Here is a 23,208-nt window from a genome sequence, read left to right as displayed (position 1 = left end):
ACTGGCTAAAGAAGAACATATTCTGTGTTTCTGGTTTTTTTTTTTATTTTTAAGGAAAAATTACTTGTTGACAAGGAGAGATGGTGTACTGTCTTTTTTTTTTTTTTGGAGACAGAGTTTCACTCTTGTTGCCCAGGCTGGAGTGCAGTGGCATGATGTCGGCTCACTGCAACCTCCATCTCCTAGGTTCAAGCGATTCTTCTACCTCGGCCTCCCGGGTAGCTGGGATTACAGGTGCCCGCCACCATGCCTGGCTAATTTTGTATTTTTAGTAGAGATAGGGTTTCACCATGTTGGCCGGGCTGGTCTTGAACTCCTGACCTCAGGTAGTCCAACCGCCTTGGCCTCCCAAAGTGCTGGGATTACAGGCGTGAGCCACCGTACCCAGCCAGTGTACTGTCTTATGGCTGTTTTCTTTCTGTAGATGATTATGAAACAAGTTCAGATCAGTAAGGAGATATGATGTTATTCCTACTGATTTGTGAATAACCATATACTGTCAATATGGAGAGAGTGTGTGGTTTTGAAGGCTTCATTGATTCTTAGCCAGTGGAGTGTGTGTGTGTGTGCGTGTGTGGGCAAGGGAGGGAGAGAGAGAGAATGTCCATACTTTCATTGAGAGACTTCTGGGCCAAATTATCTTTAAGGACTAAATTCATGCTAGTAACATCTTCTCATCTAAAGCCCAGATAAAGCAATTAATGGAAATTAATAAGTGTGGATTTAATGAGCTGCCTGTGAATACTTTCACATGTGCTCGTTTTGTCGGCTCCCTGGCGGGGCATGGGTACAGATTGCAGCGCTTTAACGTTTATATTTATAAACATGCATTCCTGGACTTCAGGCAGCATGTATACTCCATCATTGGTTCTGCTGTGAGTCCCACATTCAACGGAGATGTATTTTGGTCTGCGTTGAAGACAGAGCAATTGATGACATTCAGTTTGCCCTGCACTGATTTGGGATTCCAGCACACTGCCCAGCCCCTGTTAGCCTATATTGGGCAGCATATCCCATTCTGGAACTCCATTTGACGTCACCAAACTTTCTCCAACCAAGGTGTCAGGCAATTGAGGGCCATAGAGGAATCCCAGCAACTTCCTTTGAGAGGCTCACAGCCATTCTGCTGCCAGACTGAAAATGCGTTTCCTCTGATTTCCTTAGTGAGGAAGCATTCATTTAGGAGCCATTTAAACTGTATTTTTCTCAAAGAAGATGTAAGTACATTTCCTGTTTATTTTTCAACTTAGATTAATTTGGGCTTTTACCTTGAGATTTAAGACCATCATTAAGAATGTATGGGCAGGGCCAACTGCAGAACTACCCCACCTCCGCCATCACCTAACCCAAGGACGTGCCTGTCCAGTTAATAGGAGGGCTGGCCAGCACTCTGCGGTGGTGTTTGGCCCTAATTGAGTCACCTTATGCAAACCAAGGTAACTCACAGGAATATGGGCAGTTTGAGCATGATTGGTCATCTTGTGCTTATCAGATCTCTGGAGGTAGAAACACTCCAGTTTGCTCAAGGCATTGGGTTGGGGTCTTTACAGATTTTTTTCCTTCATTCTGTGTGAGACTATTGTATAGAGGATAGTCAGTATCAATCATCTATCTTTGTATCTAACTATAATTATAGAGGAGCTCGTCTAACCTTACATCATAACGAGGCTTTGTCTGCCTCTTTAAATGGTGTGTCTCTAGTACCTACGACAAATGCCCTGCCTTCGTTATTCTATCTGAAACCACTGGGAAGTTTATTATCAGTCTGTTGTCTCCCTGCCCACCAATTTTGATCGTAATCTTGTTCAGTGGTTCCCAACTGGGGTGACTTGGACCCCCAGAAGACATTCGGCGATATCCGCAGACATGTTTGGTGATCATGTATTGGGTTAGGGAGTGCCGGTGGCATCTAGTAAGTAGAAGCCAGGGATCTACTAAACGTCCTACCATGTATCTGACAACCTCCCCAACAAAGACCCAAACGCCAGTCATGCTGAGATTGAGAAACTCATCTATGTGTGATCTAGCCCTGATCACGCATAGGTTAGAAAATGTTTCCCTTGCCCCTTTTATTCTGACATTCTGCCTCCCTACAAACTTATCAAAATGTATGAAAAACTTGTTTTAAAATTTATGAAAAACTTATTTTGAAAACACTGCACAGAATAAAAAATAGAGAACATCACTGAATATTAAGTTTTTTTAAAAGGAAAACAAGCAGTGTTCTCTGTGCCTAGAATTGTACCATCCCCGTGGCTCCACTGACCCTGCTTACTATCCTGGGTCAGGGATGCACGGTGGCTGGAGGAGTGGCTGCAGGCGGGGTGGTGCACACAGCAGGGCAGCTTCTCTGAGAAGGCTCCCCACTGTAGCCCTCCCCTCATGAATGTCACACACGTGAGGTCCACAAGGACCGCAGAAACTAGAAAGCCCTCTGCCAGAGGCTCGCTGCTTTTCCTGAACACTTCAGTGAAGAGGCCATGGAGCCACTGATCTAGAAATGGGAATTGATGTCAGTGAACAGTGCCTACTCAAATTAAAAAAGTGATAAAGAGCCGGGCACGGTGGCTTACGCCTGTAATCCCAGCACTTTAAGAGGCCAAGGCAGGAGGATCTTTGAGGTCAGGAGTTTGAGACCAGCTTGGCCAACATGGTGAAACCCCATCTCTACTAAAAATACAAAAATTAGCTGGAAGTGGTGGCACACACCTGTGATCCCAGCTGCTCTGAAGGCTGAGGCAGGAAAATGGCTTGAACCAGGGAGGCAGAGGTTGCAGTGAACCGAGATTGTGCCACTGCACTCCAGCCTGGGTGACGCAGCAAGACTCTTTAAAAAAAAAAAAAGGTGATAAAAGCAAGGTCTTGGTGTGTGTCACTGACAGACAGCTCCCAGACACCAAAATGGCTCAGTCTGCATACTCTAAATAAAAATGAAGGCATTGCATGGCAGGAGGGGAGACAGGACCAAGGTTTGTGGGTTTGCTGCCCACAGGATGGGTTTGCAGATGCCACCCGCAGACAGATAGCTGGGTTCCTCTGGAGCTTTATCCCACCTGCCCCAGCATGTCAGTTTTGCCATCACCTGTTTTTATACTGAGATTCAGGGCATGATGATTTGAAAACAAAAGTCCACAGGGAGACTCCCCTAGGTGTTCCCAGTGCATCAAGGTGAGCCTGCTGCAGGTTGAGTTTCTGGAATAGGTCAGGCCGTGTCTGCTTTGTTTGTTTGTCCATTTCCTTGCTTTTGTGCTCCATGGAAACCCTCACGCCTAATTTTCCTTCTCTATGTATACATCTGCTTCCTTTAAGCTCCCCACAGTAGAGCAACGCTCCGAGATTCAACATAGAGATCACTTGTGTGTCATGTAATCTGTGACTTGTAAGCATTAACTATCCAAATGGGAGTTCGTGGATGGTGTCTGAGCCGGGGACTGCACAAAGCCCACAAGTTGCTGTGGGTGTGCTCTAGAGGGAAGGTCACTGGGGAAAAAGCCTGAAAACAGCTGTGGCATGCGAGGGTGTGTGTAGGAACGGAGACCCACGCACTGTGGAAAGGAAATGAAGATGTGCTCAGGAGCCCCGAGGAAGTGGGCTCCCAGGAATTTTCCAACATCACGAGATCCAGCCCTTAACTAGAAAGCTCCAGGTGGTACCATCAGTAACTAGGTGACACCTGACACATGGTCTGTGAATGAATGACTGTTCAGGACTGTTTGTTTTTTTGTTTATGGTTTTTTTGAGAGGGAGTCTTGCCCTGTCACCAGGCTGGAATGCAGTGGTGTGATCTCAGCTCACTGCAGCCTCCGCCTCCTGGGTTCAAGCAATCCTCGTGCCTCAGACTCCCAAGTAGCTGGGATTACAGGCGTGCCCCACCATGCCTGGCGAATTTTTGTATTTTTTGTAGAGACGGGGTTTCACCATGTTGGCCAGATGGTCTCGATCTCTTGACCTTGTGATCCACCTGACTTGGCCTCCCAAAGTGCTAGGATTACAGGCATGAGCCACCGCGCCGGGCCCAGGACTGTTTTGATGTTAGGCAGTGCGGCCTAGTGGTCAGCACATGGACTTTACTGGCTTCCCCACCGTGTTTCAACTTGGGTGGTGTTGGCCAGTTATTCTTTGCTGTGAGGGGCTTTGCTGTGCATGGTTGAACATTTAACAGCATCCCCGGCCTCTACTCAGTGGCCACTTGCACCCACCCTCCTGGTTGTGACAACCAGAAATCTCTGTAGCCATTGCCTCTTGTCCCCTGGAGGCAGATCACCCCTGGTTGGAAACCACTGGCTTGGAGCTATCTGTCCTTGAACAAGTTACTTGACCTGTTTGGCCTGATTTTGACCTTGTCCATGGGAAGACAGAGGGACAATGAGGACTGATTACCTGGGACAAGACATAGGTTAGGAGTTGTTACTTTTTGCAGTGACACCAACACCATGGGGTGGACAATGGGGACTCTGTGAGTGCATAGCAAACAACAGCAAACAGCAACAACAACCAGAGGTCTGCTTTTTTTGTTTGTCTAAATGGATGAGCTTCCAAGGAGGAAATACACTCCTTATCCTTATTTCAGGGCGCCATACAGTTCTGTGGTCGTGAAAGGGTTATATGCGGCAGGCCCTGAGGTTCCAGTTAGCAATGGGAGAGATGAAATTAAATATGTACTGTAATTTGAAGCACTGCTTTTCATGGGAAAAGAAGTTCTTCCAACTCAGCCTTTCCAACTCTTTTGTCCAAACATTAATGGCATGCAAATATTTATGATTCATATGTGCCCCTTTTAATTCCCAATCGTATTTTAGCAGTAAACACTGCATTTTAATAATGAAGCAGAATAATCCCTTTGTCCTGTCGCTGGGTTACACAGGCTGGCACCCGGCAGCATCGCATTCTTCCTCAGCGATCACTGCTGCCTCCACCCAAGTTGAAGGGGTTTTGTAGCAGTGCCACGGCAGCCTGCCTTGGACTGCACTTGAGGACTTCCTGGATGTTCCGCTGGAAGCCATTCTTAAGGATGTGTCTCAGCATTTTCATAAATTGCAAGTGAACATCCACGCATATTTTTCTCTTTTGGGCACATACAAACTCAGCACCGCTTCATCTGGCTGTTACTTGGAAGGGTTCTTACTACACTATTATCTTGCATTCTGGCCAAATCCCTGAACTCTAGATTACACCGAACCCATTGTGTCCTATTTAGTATTCCTTTGATTCATAATGACGACATAGAAAACACACACATCTATTAGCGATGATTCTGTGAGTCCTAGAAAAGTAGCATAATGTAATATGAGAAGCAGGCACACCTGTAGGACTCAGATGTGCCGGCCTCAGTCTCCCCATCTGTTCAATAGGTTTAACAATGCCTTTCATCTATGTTACGATGATAAAAGCAAGATGGTATGTATGTAACAATACTTAGGAAGAAGAGCTATGGCCCGTCTTGATGATGTTCTTCCTTCTACAGCGGGAATCCCTGAGGCGGGAGGGGAGAGAGCAAGCCAGAGGCAACATGGGTCTTGCTGAATCAGAAAAGTGGGGAATGATGCTGTTTTTCAGGGCCCACTCCTCGATGGCAAGGAATTTGTATTCCTTGGTCCTACTAAGGGCCTACTAAGATGAGAGTGCATGAGATAACAGCAGGCATTCCATGAATATTCACAAGTAAAATGCCTATATAATAATAATAATAAAATTACAAACCTTTTTTGGGCATTGACCCTGGGATGGAAATATAGTACCTATTCCTGTTTTATTAGAACTCTTCCTCTGCCCCACCCCTAAGGTCATTTGCTGAGGGCATTTCTGTCATTCATTCATTTATCAGATATACATTGTGCACCTACTGCGTGCCAGACACTGGGCTAGCATGAGAAATACGAAGGTCAACCAAAGAGAACCCACAGCCTTAGGGGCCAGTAAGAGACATGGCAATTAAGCAGGCCATCCCTCTTCTGAGTAGATAACACATGATAGATGGGTGTGGCGGGAGCCAAGGCTCAGTGGTGCAGAACCTGGTGAAGGTTCAGAGGGTCTCCCTGGACCACTTGTCATTCACTTGAGACCTGCAAGTGACAAGGAGACTATAGCGGTAGAGGCATAATGAATCATGTCCCAGCAGAGAAAGCAGAGTGACGAAGGAGCACCTGGCCTGTTGGGAGCTGAGAGATGCTCCAGGGGCGGGGGTTGGGGGGCGACAGCAGGGAGCCTTACCGAGGGATAGGGCGGGGATTGCCTTAACATCCACGTTGGGAATTTGGTCTGATCCTAATGAAATGGAGAACCACTTACAACTAACTCCAGATACAAATTGTGGAAAGATACTTGGCTGGCAGTTTAAAGAATGGAAAGGACATTTGGAGAGTGCGTGGAGAGCTTAGAGACCCATCCAGACACTGAAAGCTCTCCTTTCTCCTTTCAAGCAGCCCCAAGCATGCGTATATCCAGCTTGCAAGGACCCCATTTGGTAGATGGCACTGTACCTAGAAGTCAGCTCCCACCTCAAGCTTGCCTCAACCTTCCGTCTCTTCCCTCTCCACCTCCACACTCACCTGCTTTTCTTCCTATCTGCAGCAGCAGGTGCCGCAAGGCTGGCGAGCAGGAGCTGACGCCCCCCAAGGCTTCCTTCCCTGAAGAATGTCCGTGCCCCAGGCCTCCCTGCTGCAGCTCCATGTGGCCTTGGGCTGTGTGTTTGAGGCACCCGGCTAGGGGCACTATCGGAGTCAGGAGGAGGCCAGGCCTAGGAGGTCACTTTGGTCACTCGCCCTGTGTGACCCCAGCCCAAAGACACAACCTGATGGATGAGTGGAGTCTGGTGAATCCGGTGGCTCTCCCTGGGGGAAGCACAGGGCAGCAGGTGTGGCCTTGGTCTCCAGGGGGCTGAGAATTCAGGGTCTTGGGGTGTTTTGGTTAAAACTTGGTTCCCCAGCTGAGATCCTAGGGAACTGTGATACCAGAAGGAAAAGGAAGATTAGAAAGGGAAAACGAAATCCCGGGAAAGGAAATGCAAAATCGCACGAGAACATCATGGTGTTTTGTGGGATAGGTGATATTCCACCAGATAAGGAGGTCCGCCCCTCCGCTCCTTTTGCAAACCTGAGCTCTATCCCTGCCTGCGGTTGAGCCCAGCACACCTGTGCCTTGGGAAAAGCAAGCTATGCCTTCCAAGTGAAATTCGATGTTGTAAAGGACTGGCTGTCGAACTGAAAGTTTACAGAGTGTTTCATTGATTTTTAGAGACAGGGTCTTACTCTGTTACCCAGGCTAGAGTGTAGTGGCGTGATCTCGGCTCACTGCAATCTCCACCTCCCGGGTTCAAGTGATTCTCGTGCCACAGTCTCCCAGGTAGCTGGGACTACAAATGTGTGCCACCATGCCAAGCTAATTTATTTTATTCTATTTTTTATTTTTATTTTATTTTATTTTTTATATTTTTGGTAGAGATGGGGTTTCACCATGCTGCCCAGACTGGTCTTAAACTCCTGAGCTCTAGTGATCCTCCCGTCTCGGCCTCCCAAAGTGCTGGGATTACAGGCTTGTGCCACCATGCCTGGCCTCATTTATCGAACTTTTCTTTATTGCCTCAGAATAGAAGATACAAAGATGAATAAAATGCTGTCCCTGTCCTCAGACAACTCATTTTCATGGAACATCTCCAGAGAAAATGCTTTGCATGTCTTCAGTTTTCTCCTAGTAAAACAGCTATTTTTCAAACAGCCCATAATTCCAAACAAATGCTATTTCCATGGAAAACTGAGTTCTATATTCTAAGGACCTGATTTTCAATCTGACTTTTCAGGGTAGTCCTGGTGCCAGTAGCTTAGGCCTCAAGTCTGCATTTTGCATGTGTGATATGAGTGCAATTGGATCAAGCAATCTGGAAATACAGGCACTTCGCACAGAAGTATATACGGTACGCCGACATCTTAATTCAATTCAGTATGGAGAATCAGGAAATTATGTGCAAGTTGAAGGATTTGTATCCCATCCAGAAATCTCCAAATAAATTAATTATACAGCTCCCCTGTCAAAAATAGTGGCAAATGTTTGGGTAAGGAAATGGAAGAGGGGCATAAGCATGAATTTTGGCTGTTAGGTTGTTCCAGTGGAAAAGTGAGAAATCCACATGAAAAATACTTCATGAAAAATACTCCAAATGCAGACTACTCCTGGAACCTGAGGGTGCGTTAATTTTTATACTTAGTTATCCGCAATTAAAATTAGACCCAAAGCCATCTATTGTAAAAGGAGAAATCTCCCTGCAGCCTTTCAGGATCTTGTGGGATTTCCTGAATTTGCAAAGAGCAGAACTTGAGCCTTCCCTGACTCTCTTGGTTTTTAAAAGCTGCGGTGTTTTCCTTTAATTTTTCCTTTCTCACTCTTTGGGCGGTTCCAGACTTTGGGCACAACTGGCTTTCCTGCAGACATACACAAGAGTGAAAAATGTTGAGATTGTGTTTCCTAAGGCCTCTGAGCCCCCAGGGCAGACGGCTCCTTTGTGTCTGCAGCCTTCCTTTGCGTGACAAAGGGCAAGTTTCACATCCCCTGAAACTGTCCCCAAAAGAAGAAGATGACTCATGCATACAGACCTACACTAAGGAGAGTGACAGGAACACAGTCTTCCTGCAGAGCCGACGCAGGTAGACTGGGGATACCTACCAACTGGACCTGAGGAGGCCGAGTCACAACAGGAGTCGGGGCTCACCCATCAGACACTGGGTGTTATAGGCGAATTGTGCAATGATGGGACCTGGCTGCACTTTTAAATATGTTCTTGACACCTGGGCAAGAAATGACCCGGAGCTGCATGACTTTTTGCTTTGTAATCTCCTCACCACCCTCAGCTCTTTGGGGAGCAGTGTGCACATTTGAAGCAATCCTGAGGTTTAGCCACTTCCCAGATGTGGTGAGGAAGTGGAGAGTGCGCTGGGCCATGCGGAACTGCAGGTTCCAGCCGTGGCTTAATTTGACCACAATTGGCTGTCAGAGTTCACCAGCCCCAGGGCCGCCAACATCAAGACTAATCAAGCCTCGACCCGGTGCCTCCCTGGCCTTGGGGAGCGTGTCGTGGCAGCGCGTGTCCAGGAAGACTCACCCCTTGACCTTCTTCCCAACTAAATAAAGCAGTTAGTATTTTGCCCTGGCATTTGGATGGACACACTGGCGTCGAGAGAGACAACACATGTTGCAGTGAGGAGCACTGGCCTGGCTTGTTTACATAGTGTATCAGCCACTCACAGTTGCGCCTTACAAAGGTCGCCAGCTGGCGGGGCAGGAGTGAACTTGAACTTGAAGTTCAAGTTGCACTTAGGCCTGGTTGCAGCTCCATCACCTGCTGAACACACACACACACACACACACACACACACACACACGCACAACCCCTCCTCATGTCAGACATCAATGCCTCCTTCAGCCCCAGCTCCTCCTTCTGGGATCTGCCACAGTCTGGTCTTCACAGAATCACCTTTATATCATGTCTTTAATGATCGTTCCACTGACATTTACTGAGACCTTTCTCTGTGCTCTGCTTTTACATTCAGCTTTCCATTTAACCTGCAGAACAATGCTACGAGATGGAATGACTATTATTAACCCCTTTTTACAGATGACAAAGCTGAGGCCCCAGAGAGGTCAAGTAATTTGCCTGAGGTCACACAGCTAGCAAGTGGCAGAGCGAGGTTTTGAATCTAAGTAGGTTGCCTTGAGAGTCCACACTGAATGAATCACACTGAATGAATCACCAATATAAATTCATGGGATTTTATATGGAATTCTTCTCTCTCATGGCTTCCAAACCTAGATCAAGACAAACCTCATCTCCCCTGTTGTTTGTTCTCACCTTCTTATTCAGTATGAGTGTCTCTGCTTCTTTCTAAAGAATGGTCCTCCTGGAAGCCAAGCCCTGGCTGGAACTGATGGTGCTGTGGTGGTCAGGGTTCAGTGAGCAGGAGGAAGAAAGACGTGGTGTTTTCCCCTTTCCTTGGCTTCCTCCCATGCAGGCCACCTGTGACCCCATGGCGGCCCCCTCTGGAACCAAGAGCTGCCAACTTCCAGCAGCACACACAGGGTCAGTGCTGGGGCCGTCTGTGCTCTGATGAAAGCCTCTGCCGGCCTCACCGGACCAAGGCCACTGAGTACTTCCAGGAGCCTTGGATCCTCCAGGCTACCAAGAGGAACACTGGCCCTCTCGGCGGCAGCCCCATCCTTCCACCCCTGCACTTGGTCCCAAAAAGCCCACTTTGGGGCTGTTGCTATTTAGCCAACCTGCCCTCCCTTGCTCTCCTGTGACTTCTCACTATTCCGGCTGCAGCTTGCTGGGAGAAACACTTGAGCGTCTTTTGTGCTCCACACCCATGTACTTAAAATACCAGGCCTATAGGTCATTCCAATGAGGGAATCTGGCTCATAACACGCGTGCCCCGAGGCACAGATCCCACTTCTGCAGACGCTGGCCAAAAAGGACTGTGTCCCAGCAGCCAAGGGGTGGGGCCACGGAGAGGGCAGGGCCACGTAGAGGGCAGAGCCTGCGGGTCCTGTCAGGTGTGCCCGTTGCTGACTGCAGCCCAGTGTCAAGGCTCTGCCGGGTCTCACTGGAAGAATACGAAAGACGCGTAAGGCAGTTTTCATGCTGTGGAAAAATGTCACCTACACCTGTGAAGAAGTCATCACTGTGTCTGAAAGATAATAAGCAAATGTCCTTGTCCCCAAAGCTGTAAACAAGAGCCCGTTGTGAGGGAGACTGCCAGAATGTCTCCTCCTTGGTGAACCACATGACTGGCCAAAACACCCCACCTACTAGTGTGTGCTCGGTGGAAACGTCTCGTGACTGCACTTCAAACGAAGGGCATGATTGGGAGGCCAAGGTGGGTGGATCATGAAGTCAGGGGTTCGAGACCAGCCTGGCCAACATAATGAAATCCCATCTCTACTAAAAATACACAAAATTTGCCGGGTGTGGTGGCATGCACATGTAATCCCAGCTACTCAGGAGGCTGAGGCAGGAGAATCGCTTGAACCCGGGAGGCGGAGGTTGCAGTGAGCCGAGATCATGCCACTGCACTCCAGCCCAGGTGATACCGAGAGACTCCATCGCCCAAAAAAAAAAAAAAAAGATAGACATGAAATAATAAGAATTCAGATAATGACGAATGATTTCACAAATACTCACTTTGATTACGTTTTACTCCTGATTACATGGGTTAGTCTGTGGTTTACCATATGGGGTGTCTTGTGAGATCAACTGCCAGAGGCCCAAATGCAGCTCAGTAAGAAAATGCTTTTGAACTATAACCCAGGTTGAGTACCATTGGTACATTAGAATCACAGAGACAGCTTTTACTTTTTGGGGCAGTGGTAGGCATGGATAAAGTATCTCCAGTCCACATTCCTTATACTGGTGCTACTGGGTTTACAGGTGGAGATTTATGACCTCGGGTACAATAACTGGAAGAACAATGAGTAGAAAGCTCAGGGATATGAGTTCTACTGTATATCGAAGCTGTGTGCCTTTGGAAAAATTACTTAACCTCTCTGAGCCTTAGCTTTGCTACCTATTCATCAAGGACAATAAAATCCATCTTGTTTATTTCATGAGATTGGTGTGAAAACCAAATGAAATAGTATATGGGAAAGTCTTTAAAAAGTTGTAAGTTCTACAAGACTTAAAAATGCCAATATTATGAATGCAACCGTTCTTTGTTACCATTTGGGTAGTCGTGGATAGGGTGGTGGTAAGAGAGCCACTATGGGAGCAAGACTGTTCTAGAGGGTAAAAAACCCGGGTGCCTGTAGAGCAGTTGTCACTGGTAGAGCCATGATGGGAGCACTTATTACATTTGCTATTTGTACTGAGTTAAATAGTGTTCTCTAAAAAATATATGTCCACCTAGAACCTCAAAATATGGCTTAGGGTCTTTACAGATGTAATCAAGATAAAGTCATACTGGACTTGGGTGGACCATAAGTCCAGTGACTGATGTCCTTATAAGAAGAGGGAGGGGACACACAGTAGGAAGACAGTCATGTGAAGAGGAGGCAGAGGCTGGAGTGCTGCAGCTGCAAGTCAGGAAATTCCGAGAAACGCTGGCCACCATCCGAAGCTAGAAAGAGGCAAGGAAGGATCCTCCCTAGAGCCCCTCAGGGGGAGTGTGGCCCTGCTGCCACCTTGATTTTGGACTTCTGACTTCCAGAATTGTGAAAGTCTTAATTTCTATTGTTTTAAGCCACCCAGTTTGTGATAATTTATTACAGCAACCCCAGGAAACAAATACAGTATTTTCATGAAGTCACTGAGTTACTAAAGTTGTAGAATCACTACAGACGAATCACAGAAGAATCACGTGTGGACCTGCCCACCTACACGTGGCTATGGGCATCCCAGGCCAGCTGCATTCTTGGAAGATGAAATCAGAGAGTTAAAATTGACATTGCATATGCATACCATGAACCCCCTCATTTTGCTGATGAGGAAACTGAGATCTGGAAAGGTACAATCATTTGTATTATATCCCCAAACTTGTAACTCTCTTGCCGAAAGAACCACCTCAGTCTCTGTCTCTCTCTCATACACACACGTACCCCTAGACCTACTCAGGACTGGGACAATGGCATTACCTATTGTTGTGTCTTCAAGGGACTTTTTACAAAAATTTTAAATACCCCCTTTCCCCTAAAACCCCTTCTCACACCCTTTCCCACCTTTCTGTGAGGGCTACCTGGGTATATAGAAAAGGATCACTGCCTTCTGGGAGACTAGGTCTACACAGCCACAAACCGCATTCAGTGTGACACCCTAAATAATCAAAGGTGAAGGATAATTTATGAGGCAGCCCAAACAGCCATAAAGCAAAATGTAGTCATCAAGGAAGGCTGCCTGGAAAACAAGTGACTGCCCGTTGCCAAATGCTGAAGGCAGGAAGACTCGGGTGAAGGGTGCAGCAAGGAGCCCTGGATTGGCGAAGTGGCTGGAGGAAGGAACACCTCAGCGTCTCAGTGCCGAGGCTCATGAATGGAACTCGGGGGAACTCCTCAGAGGATGCACATCGGGAGTCAGGTGTGGGGAGGAAAGGGGGTGAGTGAGAAATTACTCGGGGCAGGGTCTTATTAGTGAGAAGATCCTTAAAGCGGGTTCTGGAATTCAGTCTTGATGATACAGGTGATAACCTTCCTGGGTTCTTGACAGAGAGGGAACAGGCTGACCACGAGGCTTGTAGGACCACCAGCTGTGGATCATGTGGACATGGCTGCCCCCCGGCTGTGGCTGTCATTGCTCCTGGATCTGTTCTTGGAAAGCCAGAGACTGCCCAGTGAGATGGCCAGTTGCCCTCAGGACCTACCTCCCTCTGCGGCAGCATTCCTCCACGTCACATCATATGCTCTGCTTGCTGGGCCTGGCCAAGGCCTCTTCTGCCCACTTCTCTCCTTCAGCTAGATGCCATGGTAGAAAAGCATCCAGAGTGTCACCCGGTATCATCTGACTGATGTCCTAAAACTAGCAAATCCCCAAAGCCCAACAAGACTCATCTCTAGGTTCTGGGGACAGGCCAGCTGATGGGAAAGATGGATTTGGAGGCAGAGCCTCTTGGCACCCCTGATGCTCTGCTCCATGGAGATCCCTCCCCGGAAGCATCCTCACCTCGTTTACTGGACAGGTCAGCCGAGACATTAGTTATAAAGGCACACCGGGCAGAGCAGGCTTCATCATCTAATTGTTACTTGCTATTGCTCTTTTTATCATAGACTTTAATCAGATAGAATCCACTTCTTTGGGGAGTGTTCGATGGAGGTTTCTCATGATTAGGAATCGTGGCTTGCTGTGGCCAAATATTGGATTTTCATTGAGTATTTTTCTGTGGCCTTCCTTTATATTAAGACATGAGTGACAGTTGAAAATATTTTCCTTTCATCTATCTTTGATTTCACTTTATGCTACGTGATTAAGAGGAGAAACTGTTGATTAAAGAACTACTGTATCGATATAGGAAGATTGAACATCAGACTTAACCAAATGTTAGGGTCCTATTATAGACCCGTGAGAAACAGAGAAGAGAAATAAGTAAAGCAGACAACTTACACACACGCGCGCACACACACCCTGTTGAATACCATGTGCCAGATACTGTTTTAACAGTGTTACTCACAGTAAAGAACTTAATCTCCCCTAATACTCTCTAAGGTAGGAAAATTTGCATGTAACCATCTTCCGGGTAAAGATACTGAGGAACATAGAGGTATGTAGTGACTTGCCAAAGGTCAGCTAGCCAGATTTATCCTCTGAACCACTTTACTAACAAGAAATGATTTTAGATTAGTAAATCCATGCAATGAAGATTTTCTCACCTTTTATAAATGTATGTTAAACGCATAATGGAAATTATGTGCATTTTTTATTACTAGTACTTGCTGAATCTCAGTCTATCAGTTATATATACTTAAGTCCATTTATGAGTTATCAATTTTGTTCTGGCTGATCCCATGAGTACCTGTAATAACATCTGGCATTTTCAAATAATATTTAAAATCAGCCAGACTTTGTCTTTTAAAAATATAGAGAGAATGATTCTAATTTAGCCTGTCTTCAAACTTAGAAATTCTATCTTTCCTGATCTTCAAAGGTACAAAGTAAGAACAGAAAGATGGATATGGTTTCTTCTACTCTTCTTTGCCCTGAGTTATAAATAATTGGGGAAGATGGCAGCAGGGAAGTTGGGAACCAGGAGTGGAGCACTGCCAATCTGACTCTGTGCTTTCCTGAAATCTTGACTTAACAGAAAATAAATTCTAATCTTTCTTGATCTTATATTGTTTATTGATGGTTATGTTAAAGCCATATGACTATGTGAAGTGTTACACCTAGGCAACTATCATAGGCGTATATTCCAGAATTGAAGCAAAGCCAAAATTCTGGGAGTGTTGTTAAAACTGGTAACTTGTGCTGAAGGGCTGGACAGCATAAATTTATGATTGGTTATTCAACAGATTCGTTCGGGCCACCAACCTCATTCTGTTTTGTTCTCTGTTGTGTCCCCACAGGGAAAAGCTTCACTCTGACCATCACCGTCTTCACAAACCCACCGCAAGTCGCCACCTACCACAGAGCCATCAAAATCACAGTGGATGGGCCCCGAGAACCTCGAAGTAAGTGCACCCACTTGGGGCTGGTACACCCTCCAGACTGGTATACTTAGGGACCATGTCACAGAATCCTTGATTCAACCTTTCCCCCAGGGGGATGTCAGGCCCCTGTAAAGCCAAAAAGTTGCATTGTCAATACTCTCGCTACTCAAAGCTTGTTTCTGTGCACTGAGCTCTTTTTGAAGCATCCTTTTAGAGGGCAAAAGGAAATTAGGCTGACTCAACCGCATGTTAGAACCATTCATGGCAGCATGAAACTAAGGACTGCTTCCTCAATATACAGTAAAGTTCAACAGGATCAGAAACAAATAGTAAATGGAAGATTGGCCAGGCACAGAGGCAGCCCAAAGAGGTCTGAGGGTCAGAGTGGACCACAAGGGAGTAATTACCATTGATGCTGGCCTTTTATTAATTCATGAGGGCCAGAGATGAAAACTATGAAAATGACCCTTTTCTTTCTATGGCACAGATCAAAATCTTATTACAGGCATGTTTAAGATAGAGAGTGGGAGGGTAGAAGAATGTCTGGAGAAAACCAGTAAATATAGAAAGATAGTACCAAAAAATAGCTCCTGTGAGGAAAGCTTTTAAAAAAAGGAATGAGGTTGTTTAGTCTGCAGAAAAGATGTCTTCACAGTGACTTAATGACTATCTTTGAGTAAACACCAGAGTAACACTCTTTTCCAGAACCACACCCTTCCCCAGGATCTGAGGCTGGGTTACAGTTCCAGGTCTGTGGAACTGCCCAGCACCCCCGCCCAGCATCCAGATGTCTCCAAACCATATCAGGTCCCTGGTGGAAAATTAATACACTCTCTTCTTGGAGTGAGGGATATTGAAAAACAGGGCTTCCTACTGTCCCCGAAAGCCAAGATGCGGGGAGGTCAGGTCGTAAAATGAAGTGGTTAAGAATTTGGGCTTTATGGGCAAGCCAGTGGAGTTCTTAAGCCTTCAGTGAGCTACAGAGCCTTGCTGAACCTCACTTTCCTCTTCTGTAAATTAGGGATAATAATGAGAGCTTCTTTATAAGATCAAGCCACATGATGCTATGTGCTTGATGCAGAGAATGAAGGCAGGAAATGTTAGCGATCCCCAGTAGGACATCCCTGCTTTCATCCCTGGCTACTGCTTCAGTACCATCTAGATGACCTTCTCTGCACGGTAGTTTCTAGGTGGGGTTTTAAGGTAGATCTCTGCAGGCTATCCTGTGATCACTGCAGCTTTTGTGGCAGTCTTTCCCGTGGTCCTGGCCACAACCTCATGGCATCTGGATCACCTTCTGGAACCATTCCCCATGTTGTGTCAACTTCCCCAAAGTCCTTGAGTGGATGGAGCTATGCAGATAACCACCATGCCCACGAGGGACAGCCCACCAGGATTTGGTGTTCCTCATCTGCTTTTTCCCCTCCTTCCATTCTCTGTGCTCGGTGACTCCCTCCAAATCTGAATGCATTTGTCCCCAGAAGGCCCTCTCAGCTGTTTCTGATCAAGATTTTCTGGCCATGCCTAGACTTGGGAGACGGTGGGACTTGACAACAGACCCTGATTCCTCTTTATGGGTGAAAAGCAGACCATAGACACAGACAGGACCACACAGGTCTAAGGAATGACTGTGAGCTCTTCCCAGGTTTCCAGAGTAGGAATGTCAACCTGGACATTCCTACGTTAATGTAACCCTGCATTAAACAGAACGTAAACACCAAAGCAAGTTTGTTCTCCACAGAGGACCAAAGAGGAAGCAGGCTTGAATTATGGCAAGGTGCCTGGCTGGGAGGGAAGCAGTTGTTAGGTGTAAGGAAATCAACTTTGAGGGTAACTAAACTTAGAGAAAGGCTCCTTCAGGAGGCTGTGGAATCACTATTGAATCTACAGCCATCTCTTGGACAGTTCAATGCCGACCAGCCTGAAGAAGCTGAAGCCAGGTGACCCTGGGTATACCCTCTACTTCTGTTATTTCCTCATGCATAAAGAAGGTTGGGTTTTGCCTCACTGCCAGCATTTCCTGTAACATTCAAAGAAATAACAAAGTTATTGAGCTTCAGAAAACAAATGGTGGCTACTCTGACTTTTAAGAATTGGCAGTCAGAAGGGAAAAAAGACGTCTATGTGATTGTAATGGTCTGGCTGTATATACAGTTTACTCTGCCCCTGCTGTTTTATAACTTAAGAAAACAGTTGTTATATGGAGACGTACCCTCTAAGCAGACAGAAGGGATCTGTGCCAAAGAAGCATCCATTTTTACACAATCTTCCCTGCCAAATGGAATTTGGGGTCTGGGGAAAAACTAAATGCATGGAATAAGTATAAGTATGATATATAGAGGTGCAGTAGCCCCAGGTAGAAAGTCTCACATTTCACAAGGGACTTCTAGAAAAAAGCCAAGTGCATGCAGACTCCCAGGGTGACTTGGGTAATGCTGACTTTTCTCTTTGCCCTATGAAGCAAGAGGGGCCATCACTGCTAATTTTAGTATGCTGGTTTCTTATTGTTTGAACGTCTTCATTCAGGGTGGGAACTTCTCTATAGTTAGCTTTGCTCACAGCTGCTTTCCAGTGTAACATAAAAAGAGGACATGTGTGTAAATCAGGATGTCCAGATGTTGCCAGATCTCTGGATGAATAAGACCTCCTGAGTCCCCTCCATGATAACAGTGCAATGAATTCTAGGTAATCCTGGCAAAATGGCCCTGGCATTGCCAAGGCCAAATTCAATCATTTTGGAAAATTCTCTAGTTTCATAAAATCAAAGACAATGAGAGCTAGGAGGGGCCTGAGAGAGACTTTAGGATCATCACTCCATAGGTAAGGGAAATCAGCCCCAGAAAAATGGAACAGTTTGCCTAGTTTTAAAAGAAATAGTTGATGATGAAACATTAACAGCATAAGGAGTTCCTGATGTCTACTTCTGTGCTGTCCTTCATTTATCTACCTGTCCATTCATCTGTTCATCTCTCCATCCATACCATACTGTCTGTACAGCATCTATTTCTTATGATAGATGGAACTCTTTGACATGGCCTCAGTATCCTCACATTTAAAATGAGGAGTTGGCTTATATGATTGGCTGGCATATTTGGCTCAGCTCTAAGACTGTCTATTATAGAAGGGCAAATGGTAGTGCCTTATTGCAGGCATGGAGCCTTTGACTTGAGGTATGCGATCAAGCTTAAGTAAATAAAGCAGTTATTTGGCATTTGGATGGACAAACTGCCATTCAACCTGCCGTTCTGCTGATTAAGTTAAGGACTGAGAATGAGAAGCTGTGCCACAGCCCATCTGATTGTCATGCCGATGGGTAAACTTGATGCATCCCTCTCTTCTTCCATGGTTTTCAGTGGTGAAGCTGTAGCAAAAAGTGTATGCCAAAGAGAATTTAAAGTATTTTTCATTTCAGATGGTTTCTTGCTCTTTTATAGTAATGGACCTACCCCTTAGAAAATCAAAACTTGTTTTCTCATATTCCGTAGGATTTTAAGAAATATCTTAGGGTAGTATAGAAATTATTAATTGTCGAAAAATTAACTTTATCATGGAGCAAGAGTACCGTCAGAAGGTATCCTCTGCCTGGAATGGGTTCTTACCAGCACCAAGGCGGGCTCTGTTTTCGGTTAGCATATAGAGCACTTAGTAGCTTGTTGATATAGTAAGAGTGTCTCCTCCTTCAGTACAAAAGATAGAGTGAAAGGGTTTTTCAAAAAAGGATATTTAAGAGTTTTTTGTTTAGTTTGTTTCTGAGACAGAGTCTCCCTCTGTTGCCCAGGCTGGAGTGCAGTGGCACAATCTCAGCTCACTGCAACCTCTGTCCCCTTCCCAGGTTCAGGTGATTCTCCCACCTCAGCCTCTGGAGGAGCTGGGACTACAGGTGCCTACGACCACTCCCAGCTAATTTTTGTATTTTTAGTAGAGACAGGGTTTCACCATGTTGGCCAGCCTGGTCTCGAACTCCTGACCTCAAGTGATCTGCCCACCTTGGCCTCCCAAGGTGCTGGGATTACAGGCATGAGCTACTGTGAATGGCTGAGAGTCATTTTTTAATGTATGTTTTATATTTCTAGGATCTAATGAAAAACTCCAGCTCTCGGTTCACACATCTATAATTTAGGTGACTCTTTGCTAATTTTGAGATCTCAAAGCATCTTCTCTACAGAGATTTCACTAAATAATTTGAATGCAGGAATTGGTTCAATGCCATGGAGGAAGATATTTTGCCAAGGAGAGGTTGAGGAGAATGAGCAGTGGGGACCCTAACGGACCCATCTTGGGGGGGGCTGGTCCTGGTGGTATGGATTGGGCAGCCTTTACCTGTCTGGTCAGGTATTTGTTACATCTGGAACACTGAGAAACCGAATTAAAAATCAAAAAGGTTAATTAACATATTGGCCTTTTCTGAGATAACTTCTGTCTGTCCCCAGGTTAAAGGAGTCTTTCACGTGACTGTGTTCTGCTTGAGCTCTTGATGTTTTTGTTGTTGTTGTTGTTGTTGTTGTTGTTTAGTTAAATGTAGTTATTTCTATTTTAAAACTGAAAGAGCTGGCTGTAATTTTGGAAAGGTAGAACCCAGCAGATGCCAGGAAGTACGAGCCTGGAGGGAAGGACAGGCCTCTGCAGCTGTCCCCCTCCTCACAGGCGAGGATGACCATGTCTAGAGCTCATGGGATTCCTTTTGGGGGGAGGCGGCCTTGCCTCTGCTCTCTGGACAGCCCATCCTTGAGGACCAGGCCGTTGATGTAGAGTCTGTGATGTGCTCTGTTTAAGGGTGGGGCTTCTAGCATCCACATATTAGGCGACATCTGGGATGCTGGCTTAGAGGGCAGCTAGGGAGTAAGGTAAAATATGCAGCTTTCTTTTCTTTTTTTTTTTTTTTGAGACGGAATCTCACTCTGTCGCCCAGGCTGGAGTGCAATGGTGCAATCTTGGCCCACTACAGCCTCTGCTTTCCGGGTTCTAGCGAGTCTCCTGCCTCAGCCTCCTGAGTAGTTGGGATTATAGGCATCCACCGCCATGCCCGGCTAATTTTTAATTTTTTTTCATAGAGATGGCAAGGTGGAGCCATTACTTACAAAACTTACAAACTGTAGAGTACTTCCCGAGGCACCAGCTTTTTTTCTGGCTGATTGTTTTTTCCCCCCAACAGGGAGTTATAGTTAAAATAGGTTGTTTGAAGGCCCTAATCTTCACTCAGCTACTTTTTAAAGTACTTGGTTGAGATCTTGTCATATGAATATAATTTTCTTCTATGACTTTGATTATCTATAGCAAACCTATTATATATGTGAGTATGAGAAACAGGATCTTTATACATGGAGAATGTGCTTCAAGTGAAGAAGAAAAATGCATGAAAAGTACCTGTAGGCCAGGCGCCATGGCTCCCGCCTGTAATCCCAGCCCTTTGGGAGGCCAAGGCGGGGAGATCACTTGAGGTCAGGAGTTGGAGACCAGCCTGGCCAACACAGGGAAGCCCCATCTCTACCAAAAAACACAACAATTGGCCTGGTGTGGTAGTGCATGCCTGTGGTCCCAAGCTTCTCAGGAGGCTGAGGCAGGAGAATTGGTTGAACTCAGGAGGCAGAGGTTGCAGTGAGCCGAGATGGTACCACTGCACTCCAGTTTGGAGTGAGACCTTGCCTCAAAAAAATAAATAAAGGAAGGAGGGAGGGAGGGAGGGAAGGAAGGAGGGAGGGAAGGAGGGAAGGAAGGAAAGAAGGAAGGAGGGAAGAAGAGAAGGAACCAACCTGTAAACTGATGGTGATAATGGACCTAAAAATAATTGCTCTTAGGATTGAGTAACACCTACTTCACAATGTTATTTTCTCTTAATCATAAAAATACTTGATAATAGCAACAGCTAACATTAAATAGTGTTATTTGCCCAACAGTGTTCACAGTGCTTCACACATATTAATTTATATAATCTTCAAAAGAACAGGCAGGGAAATTGAAGACAAAATACATTGTATACCTTGCCTAAGGTCACACAGCTAGTAAGCCAGCATGTAAACGAAGGCGTCCAGACGTTGGCATGCCCTGACGCCAGGGTCTGTTTTTAAGAACTGCACTGGCTGCTTTTTGAGCTTCATGGTAATGTAATTCCTGTATCTTTTATTAGGAGAGTTTATCAATAAAGTTCTGGGTCACATATGGTTTTCTTCAAGAAAGCAGAGCCCTGTTGCTTTGGCATTCATCATTTTTTTGTACTGACAAGAGGGAATCAGTGTTTTCCCCAGCAGGGCTGCAGGAAATTCCCTCCCCTCCCACTCCTCCTCAGAGTTCATAATACACAGCCACAGCCACGCTGGTCACAGGTGCTAGCAGTTGGTTCTGCTTCTGTCACCAGGGTCCACTTGGGGACCTGGCATGAAGGAGGACCCGACCCCGGGGTGCTGTATAACATAGACCTCTTCTTCCTGTGTTGGCCTTCAGGGAAGATGGGTAAAGTGGTGGAGTGACCTGCAGAGCAGTGGTCCAAGTCTGGGTCCCCCTTTAACAAAGGGTTTCCTAGAGGACCTGTGTGCACAGCACGTAGCTGCTGGGGGGATGAAAAGATATGTCACTCTTTGCTCTTGAATGGTTATGAAAATGTCAGATGGTTTTATGGATCTGTGATCGCAGGATTGTAATTACCAATCCACAGTTGCATTGCTCACTGAGAACTGCTTCGAGTGTATTTACCAGGTGGTGAATGATGAGCTACTTCATTCGTCTTCCCTTGAATTCATCAGATTTGGACTTGGACTTTAGTTCTTTCTAGATGCAATCCTGATCCACACAGGAATTAGAAAGTAATTCTTCCTCCCCTCCCACCTAAACAAGGAGCAAGACAGAGGCTCAAAGAGGAGGAACATGCTGTCCCTACTCACATCCCCTCCTCCCCATTTTGAAAGGCATTTCAGGCCAAGCTGAAAGTTCTGGGGGAACTTCGCCTGGTACTTTAATTCCTTCTGTGCTGAGTTTCTCAACTACCTGATGACTTGGCAAACGCAGTTTTTAAAGCATTAATAATAATTGTGCCTACATGTGTCCGGTGAATTTTAGAATGTATTTCTGTTGATTGTTTTTAGTGGTATCAAACCAGACCAAGAAGAAGAATTTTATATGCATACAGATTTCCTTGACCCTAGAGTGGAGGCTAAGGTCTGAAGGGACCCCTGGGGTGAATGGGAACCTAAGAGGACTGTGCAGGGAATGGGCTTCTGTCCCAGAAGCGGCAGTGACCCACCTGATGCAGCTCTGAGTAAGCTGGTGTGGCCTGTATATTCCTGGTAACTCTTCCTATCTTACACAGAAGCCACTGAGGTTTTGTGTGTGTGTGGTTGGTTTTTTGTTTGTTTGTTTGTTTGTTTTTGAGACAGAGTCTCGCTCTGTCGCCCAGGCTGGAGTGCAGTGGCGTAATCTCAGCTCACTGCAACCTCTGCCTCCCGGGTTCAAGTGATTTTCCTGCCTCAGCCTCCCATGTAGCTGGGACTACAGGTGCCCGCCACCACGCCCAGCTAATTTTTTATATTTTTAGTGGAGACAGAGTTTCACCGTGTTAGCCAGGATGGTGTCCATCTCCGGACCTCAGGTGATCCACCCGCCTCGGCCTCCCGAAGTGCTGGGATTAAAGGCATGAGCTACCGTGCTCGGCTACCACTGAGATTTTTTAAGATGGCATTTGTATTGCTATAGAAAGAAAACAAAATAAGAGTTCCTTCCAGGTAACGTGAAAACCCAAAGAGATGATCTCTAGGCAGCTTCTCAATCTAATGTGGCAGCAGAGAAGAGGAAGAAACTTACACTATTACATCGAATTTCTCTCTCCGTCTGGACCCTTGCAAAACCATATCACTAATTTGAATGCTGCACCAGTGAGGTCAGGATCTAAACTAATATATTGCAGTCCTTGTTAGAATTCATTATATGACGTGCCATAAGAAAAAAAAAAAAGTCCTGTCTGCATTTAGGCTTCTGTTTCTTAAGCTTCAAACATGTAAAAAGGTTTCTGGATCCTGAATTCAGGGACCTGGGTTTTCACACTGGCGCCACCAGGCCAGTGGGTGTGAACTTGAGCAATTATCTTAAATACTTTCGTCTTCATTT

The 23,208-nt window shown here is 45.9% G+C and overlaps 1 protein-coding gene across 4 annotated transcripts in view; it reads left to right on the top strand.

Moving 5' to 3' along the window:
• Window positions 1-23,208, top strand: part of RUNX1 (RUNX family transcription factor 1) — a 263,884-nt gene that overhangs the window by 177,012 nt on the left and 63,664 nt on the right. For all 4 annotated transcript variants that reach the window (XM_073010400.1, XM_007967468.3, XM_007967436.3 and 1 more), the window contains one exon: window positions 15,031-15,135. In XM_073010400.1, the coding sequence (XP_072866501.1) occupies window positions 15,031-15,135 (105 nt within the window). The remainder of the gene's footprint in view (window positions 1-15,030; window positions 15,136-23,208) is intronic.

This window comes from Chlorocebus sabaeus, chromosome 2 (genome assembly GCF_047675955.1).
Source record: "Chlorocebus sabaeus isolate Y175 chromosome 2, mChlSab1.0.hap1, whole genome shotgun sequence".
Lineage (NCBI taxonomy): Eukaryota > Metazoa > Chordata > Mammalia > Primates > Cercopithecidae > Chlorocebus > Chlorocebus sabaeus.
Note: the sequence above shows the minus strand (reverse complement) of the source record. Positions and strands in the feature narration are given on the sequence as shown.